At 36.6% G+C, this 8,211-nt stretch overlaps 1 protein-coding gene across 1 annotated transcript; it reads right to left on the bottom strand.

Annotated features, from left to right (window-relative positions):
- Window positions 1-2,423: 2,423 nt before the first annotated feature.
- Window positions 2,424-4,213, bottom strand: LOC147511080 (uncharacterized). The gene is made up of 4 exons (XM_086598349.1): window positions 3,920-4,213; window positions 3,521-3,831; window positions 3,331-3,433; window positions 2,424-2,564 (listed from the first exon to the last, which is right to left on the bottom strand). The coding sequence occupies exons 1-4, from the start codon at window positions 4,040-4,042 to the stop codon at window positions 2,424-2,426; spliced, it is 678 nt and encodes a 225-aa protein (XP_086454475.1). The 5' UTR covers window positions 4,043-4,213.
- Window positions 4,214-8,211: the final 3,998 nt, after the last annotated feature.

The following is an 8,211-nucleotide window of genomic DNA, read 5'->3' as shown; positions in this document are numbered from 1 at the left end:
CTAGTCAGACAGGATGCATCCAGGAAGGTTTTTTAACAGGGTGAAGATAACTACAGACTCTAAGAGACCAGCTCAGATTATAAAGAAAAAGAACATTCATAGACAAGAAACTAAGCATGTTTACGTACCTACGTGATACCATTTGGGCAAAATTAGCCACCTTTTGCATAAGTTGTGTTTCCATGTCCGCATCTCGTGCATCCAACTGCCTCTTCATCTCATCTATTTCATGTCGCCTTTGCTCATCTTTCTCTTGTGCTTGCCTCTTAATCTTTTCAATCTCAAGTCGTCTTTCCTCCTCCTTCTCTTGTGCTACTCTTTTGCATTTCAGCCAACCGGCTTTCGAGTGTCATTCACACGATTGTCTGAAGATAGTCGGAGCCAAAGTAGTTGGTTGGGGTTACACCTCGTCCTTCAACCTCACACGTCCATGCCGCTCTGAGGCATCACTTCCTATAGATCTCATCCGAGAGGTAGTTGTGTCCCATGTTCATCTATACCTACTAGGTCTTTCATTTTGTGCCAGATTCCAAAAAAAAAAAAACACACGTGATATTAAATACAGCCGAGTATGATATTTAAACCTGAAGCTATTACTAAGATGAAATTGTTACATACAATGTATTCTTTTGATTGATCATCAAGAGCGTCATGCGTTTGAACTTGTGTGAGTCCTCACAAAAGATCTCCTAGGGAAGGGGGTGCTCCAGCCTCCTGACTCTAACCAAATATAAAGAAATTTATTAATTGTTAATCACTAGTCAAATTCAATGCCGCAGTAGGAAAATAAAAATAATAAGCATATGTACCATTATCTCTTCAAACTGGGGAAAACTTATTCTTCCAGCAGCATGCTTCGCTATTTGCTTAGCACGGTTAGCCCTATTACGTTTAGAAATTGCCTATACAAAAAGATCTCCTAGTTAGTATTGTACCCTATAAAAATACTTAAGCTAAACATTACACTTTTTCTTACTTGATGCTCCGGAGTCTCCCAAAACTCCATAAGTTGAACCCACTCCTGTTGCGATAGTTGCTCTGACCTATGGCTTATACGTTCTTCATATGTGGCATAGCGGGTATAAAAGTTCCTTTTCCATTTACTCTTTTTGTTTCTGAATTCGTCCCCAAAAATCAGAGCCAAAGTGGGCTCCTTCCGGGTCTCATCAAGTTCCCATTTATCCTAAAACGAGAGACAAAAAGATCTACTAAGAAATGAAATAGACAGTTTTTTTAAATTAGTGCAAGTGTGTGCAGATCCAAATGTCCATACCTTAATGTTATCCCATAACCACTCTTTGTCGCCTACATCTTGGAGCTCCCAATTTTTTGTCCAATCAAATCGACGTGACGTTGCCATTAATACTCCAAGAGATTCAGAGAACAAGCTTGGATGTTTCCGAGGTCCCACTGGTTGTCAGCCTTTCCATACCAATTCCAACTTTGAGCCATTTGGTTGGTCAAATACCTTAGGAAGGGTAGAAGTGCCCCTTACCCACTTTCCAGCTGTACACAAGCCCAAAGCTTCATTAATTAAACATAAGACAATAATGAACTAGAATGTTTAGTTAAACTTACCGCTCTCATTACCATTAGGATCCTCTCGAAATCGTTTGACCATTGCACCTGTCTAAATCGTCACATAAAGCAATTCATCAAGTAAATCCATCAAGGAAGACACTAGATAATAACCACTCCCAAAACATAAACAAAAAATAGCACAAAAAACGAGTTTGTTCCCACAAAAAAAAAAAAAAAGACAAAAATGAGTTTGTTCCCACAAAAAAAAAATAGCACAAAAACTACATATAGTCATCACAATCATTGTCTTCATCAATCATTATCAATGTCTTCGTCACAATCACTATCATTGATGAAGTCTTCATCACATTCGACACCGTCAATGATATCTTCATCAATAGTATCCGAAACAACTTCTACTCCATCAATCTCACTCCTAGTCCAACCGTTAATGTCGTGTGTGCTGTCAACTATGTTATCCACATTTTGCTGCATGCAAGACGTGTTATCTTCAGTCGACTCAACTACTGAACCCATATCATACAAATCCCTTGGAAGCGTCTTTAACACAACTCGCCAATTATCATCCAAATTATCTTGGAGATAAAAAACTTGTTCAACTTGAGATGCTAAAATAAACGGTTCACTCATAGCTAAGGTTAGGTGTAAAGTTCCGCATGAGTGAACCCATATTCATCTATTTTCATTCCTGCGCGAGTCATAACATCCCACCAATCACACTTGAACAGAAACACTCTATTCTCCTTGCAATAACGCAACTCAACTATGTCATTCAACACACCATAATAACCCACACTATCGGTCACTGGGTTCATGTCTTTCGCGCTCGCAAAGCTTGACGTTTCTGCCGATACAAAAACTCCACTATTCTGAGTTTTCCTTCATGACTCACGAGCTTTTGTGTGAAATCTGTATCCATTTGCAATACAGCCCTTGAAACAAGAAGCAAATCGACTAGGACCATATGCTAAACTCTGAAGTTGCTCGCTGACCAACTCCCCATCCTTTTTCATTTGATGGACCTATTCAGATAAGGAGAAAAAAATAATGTTGAACTTCAAGAACATAAGCAATCGAGAGCAAGTAGCTCCAATCAAAAAGAAAGAAGACAAAAAAATGGCTTCTTTTGCAACAAACAACATGGCAGAATATTGGACTTTTATTACAAGGTTTGAGGCTCAGACCTCAGAACACTCTATCTAAAGCAGAATATAAATTGTTGTACATGAGTAATTATTATAAGGTTTGAAATTTTGAATAGCCCTAATAACTTTACCACTATTGATAACACAACTAGATCAAGTAAAGTCATTATAGTAGATCGACATTAGATCAAGATATACTCTGAAGCAAAGAAAAAGAGCTATTACAACTAATTACTCGGTAATGCAGAGAGACATTCTCTATCTTCCACTCTCCGGGACCAAAAGAAAAAAGGAAACAACTAATGCAGGGAGGGAGGGGGGGAGAGATTTTACTAACATCTTCCTATTTTTTCCTTGTTCTTTGTGTTGGACAGACTAATTACCAATGCTCTAGGAACCTGCAGCTAAATTCCAAGTAGAACAAACATCCCTAAATAAGAAACTAAATCTAAACTGTACTAAACATCCTCTAAATATCCCTAAATCAGCTAAACATAAATATAAATAAAACAAGTAGAATCCTTCTTAAAACATGTTACTAAACAATGAAATCATATTGCTATCTACAAAACTACTTTGGAAAAAAGTAAATAGAGTACATAAACTGATATACATAATCTAACTGCATACAATTAACACTTACTTGGTTTTCAAACCATTTACCAAACCGTTCATTATGAATACGGTCCACATTCCTAGCACTTCCCCGCTGCCCGAGCTCATCCCTAATCACTTGTTTGTGTTTCCTGTACAAAACATTATTGCATTTACGACATAGGTTTATAAATAATATTTCTTTTAACTAAGGCACAATTTCAATAAAGTGGACTTACTCAATAAATGGTACCACTTCCTCACAATTGATTAGCACATACAAGCGAGCTTGTTCCCACTCATCATCTGTTAAAGTCCTAAACGTTCCTTTCCCTAAAGCACGACTGTATCCTGAAAAAATAGAAAACTGTCCATCCAATCCAACAACTCGGAACTCTTCATTCCTCCCTGTCCGGTTGAACTTAGTCTCCATCCCATCATCTAAGTATCTTGAGCAGAAAGTCATGCATTCATCAGCAAGATACCCTTCGGCAATGGATCCCTCTGGTCTACTCTTATTACGAACATACTTCTTCAAAGTGTACAAGTACTTGAATAAATATAAAAGATGACAAAATTTAAGTTCAAATTTTAACAAAATACAAACAAAAGTAACCATTACTATTATCTTTACTTACTGACCTTTCGATTGGGTACATCCATCGATAGTACACTGGTCCAGCGAGCTTAGCTTGACCAGCTAAATGAATAGGCAAGTGCACCATAACATCAAAAAATGATGGAGGAAATATCATTTCCATTTTGCATAGTGTGACAGCAATATGGTACTCAAGACGTTCCAACTCTGCAACCCATAATACTTTTGAACACAACTGCTTGTAGAAATTAGAGAGTTCAACAAGAACTAATGTAACTTCCTTAGGTAAGATTCCACGTATTGCAACTGGAAGCAGTTGCTGCACTAGAACATGCCAATCATGGCTTTTTAGGCCAGGTATTTTGCATTCTTTCACCTGAACATGACGCGATATATTTGATGAAAAATTATCCGAACTTTAATACCTTTCAAGAATTGACAAAGCTTCCTCTTCTCAAAGGACAAGGTAAAGGGGAGCGGGGGATATAGTATGTGTTACCCTCTTTAGCTATCGGATGAAGTGACTTTCGCATACCCATTAACACCAAATCTTGTCTTGACTTCAGGTTATCCTTTGATTTCTTCTCTAAATTCAGCAGTGTCCCAAGCCAACTTTCACCGTTGTTCTTTTCAATGTGCATGACATCTAGATTATGGAGTAAACAAAGGTATTTCCAATATGGGAGCTCAAAAAATACACTAATCTTCTTCCAATTGTGTGGCAAAGAATTATCCTCTCGACTTCTCTTTTGTCCAATAACCTTATCACTATTCACCTTACCAAATGTGATTTGGTCGAATCCATCTAATTGAGCAAGTACATCACTTCCAATAAAGGGGCTTGGGGCAACTCCCATTTCTGTCTTGTTATCAAAAGAACTCTTATTCTTTCAATATTTATGATCAAGTGGCAGGAATTTACGACTTCCCATATAACAGAACTTTTTCCCATTTTGCAACCATTTTGAGCAAGTCTTCTCATGGCAAGAGGGACAGGCAAGTTGTCTTTTAGTGATCCATCCGGACAAATTAGCAAATGCTGGGAAGTCATTAATAGTCCACAAAATAGCTGCATGCATTTTAAAATTCTGTTTTGACGAGGCATCATACGTCTCAACTCCCTTCTCCCACAACTCCTTTAACTCATCAATCAATGGCTGCAAGTACACGTCAATGTTATTTCCAGGACTGCTAAGGCCAAGAATTAGCAATGACATGATGAGAAAAGGTTGTTTCATACACATCCAAGGCGGCAGATTATACGGAACTAGAATAACGGGCCAAGTGCTATGAATAGAACTAAGACTACCAAAAGGATTGAAGCCATCACTAGCCATTCCGAGTCTGACATTGCGAGATTCTAAACAAAATGAAGGATATCTTTGGTCTAAGCTTTTCCATTCCTTGGAGTCACCGGATGCCTCAAAGCACCATCTTTCAATACGATCATCAAAGATGCCATCTCATATCTTTAGAAGTTTTTGAGCACATAAATAATATTTGGAGTCTTGGCTTTATAGGAAAGTATCGAAAACCTTAGCGACCTTTTTTCTTAGGTTTTGCAGATGAACTAACTCTATTTTCTGTACACTCTCAAGTCGCGTGATCCATCTTGACTCACCACATACATCACAGTTATCCTTGTCCATGACCTGGTTTATTATCCTTCCAATACAACATACAATCATTAGGACATCGTCTATCTTAATGCACTCCATCCCAAGATCCCGTTGTTTTTTTATTCATAATGATTCTTGGGCATATTGATGTCATTTGGAAGTGAATCATTTAATACCTCAAGCAACATGTCAAACGAATGATTACTCCAGCCGTTAAGACACTTTACACGAAGCAATCGTGCTAGAAAAGACAATTTTGAACTCTTAGTACAGCCAGGGTACAAGGGTGTGTCCGCCTTCCTTCAACAACTTGTAAAACTTATGTGCTTCTTCATTTGGCTCATCCGTTCAAGTGTCACCGAACTAGACTCATTTTGTATTCGAACTAGGTGGTATGTCATTGTCTATACCAACCATGTTTTGAAATCCTAATGCATCTTGCAACATTGTATGCATATCATCACCCGATTAGACTCGGTATTTACCTCCACACTCTCCCCATGCTTTGTCCAACGGACATAACTCCGTAGTATACCACGATTCTTTATATGATGTTCCACTATATGTTTAGGCAATAACATTAGATTAAGGCATCCTACACATGGGCAGTAAATCTCACCACCAAGTTCCTTAATTCGATTATTCCAAGCAAACTCGATAAATTTCTCACAACCAAGTATATACTTACGACTTTGCATCTTCCTAGAGTCGGATCCATCCAACTTTTATCCATTTAAAAACTGAACTACAACTACATAAAAAAAAAAATAAGACAATCTTGTTCAAAGAAAAATATCATATCCTACATCAAGTTCAAAAATTAATATATTCACTAACATATCCTAACATAACATAGGAGAACCAATAAAAAAAAGTGACAAGGCCATATTAATCTGTCCAAATGTGGGATTTACCACCAAATATTGGTCTCACATAAATGAAGAAAGCAATAGCCATGAAAACATAACTAGAACTCAATACGAGGAAAGCTAAAGCTTTAAATTTGAAAAGTTGAACTTTTTATCCAAAAATAACATAAATTGGATTAAAACCTCATATATATATACAATATTCTAACAATAGAAAAGTCGAATCAATTGATCAAATATTCTTACGATATTTAGATTTAAATAAAATAATGAAGTGCTTGACTTAGTCACCGATGATCGTTGAGCCGGGCTTGAGAGCAAGAGCTGATGTGAGAGCCTAACTTGAGAAGCTCCCACTTTGAGAGTCCCGCACGAGCTTTATATATACTAGTAATTTTACTAATTAATGAAGTACTAAGTAACAAATGCTAGTTATCATACTTGATTTTTTCTTGTGTGTTCTCAAAGTAATTAATAAAGGATCAATAAATCAAATGTTTGATAACAAAGTTACAAATGATTCTAACCAAAAAAAAATTTACGAAGGATTGAAAAAGAAGTAGAATTAGGAGAAAGGACAAAAACATAATTAGCTATTGAGTTGGCTGTAAAACTGAGAAAAATAAGTTATACTACACTAGTGCTACTATGAGATGGGGAGTATAGTATAGTGGTACAGGTCTTCTTCCTTAAACCTTCTTCACACTTTAGAGACCCAAAAATTTCATGAACGACAACATCTCGACAAAAACCCATTTCATCAATTATGAGAAACAAAACTCGCTAGTTCGATAAAATCATCATATTCTCATCTCTTCCAAAAAAAATTTTGTTTTTGGATTTTGATTAATTCATCTTCAATATTTTGATTTAAAGTTGAGAATCTATTAAAATTCTTCAAATTAGTGAATGGTTTGTATAGATAATTAGATTTGTGTTTTACTCTAGCAGAAAACTCATCTAAATGGATGATTAGAAATGAATTAACTGATTCTTTAGTGCAAAGAGCGGTTCCTTAAATCCAAAGCGCGGAGAAGGAGGATTACTTGAAGGTAAAATAAGCAATGGAGAAGGAGGCGTATGAAGAAGAAGAAGAAGGCAACCGTGAAGAAGAAGAAGGAATGGGTGTAAGGGCCGGTGAAAAGTATTTGGGTTTTTCGGTTTCTTCTTTTTCTTTTTGTTATTTGAGATTCAACTTTCACCAAAATAAACGAGCGAAAGAACCGCGGGAATGCTAACATCTATTTTCTATTTTCTGATTTTTTTTTTTTAATAAAAATAATTATTTAATGTTTTAAATAGCCTTTTTGCAGCCATCGACGCCAAACACTTAATTAAAGCCACGCGCAAAATTTGTTCGCTACGAAAGGTCTGACTTAAAGCCACGACCACATTGAAACGGTTGCAAAAAATGCACCTTTTGCAACAAAAGGATAATCACGAGGCAAAAAGGTACTTCTTGCCACATATTTAGTTTGTCGTGGCAACAAGTAAGATATAGCCACCAAACCCCTAGCCGCGGCAATATGTCCGAGGCTAAAAGTCACTTTTTTAGTATACAATGTTTCATACTGCAGAAAAAAGAAAACAGAGTGATTGTTAGGCTATGATAGGTTTTTGGCTTAAATTGATTGCATCAAGCCAGGATGTGATAGGTTCTTGGTTGGGTGATTGTGGTTTTCTTTGGCTCATTTCGGTACTGCAAATTAGATTTTGTTGGTATATGTTGGCTCGTTACAATTTTTTGTATAAAGTGTAATATTTGTAATTGGAGATGATATTTGTGTGATGAATGTGATTTTAAGATACATTTCATATTTATTTGATGATAAATGACTAGGAAA

Source organism: Coptis chinensis, chromosome 3 (genome assembly GCF_015680905.1).
Source record: "Coptis chinensis isolate HL-2020 chromosome 3, ASM1568090v1, whole genome shotgun sequence".
Lineage (NCBI taxonomy): Eukaryota > Viridiplantae > Streptophyta > Magnoliopsida > Ranunculales > Ranunculaceae > Coptis > Coptis chinensis.
The sequence above is the reverse complement of the archived record's forward strand: the minus strand, read 5'-3'. Positions and strand labels throughout refer to the sequence as shown.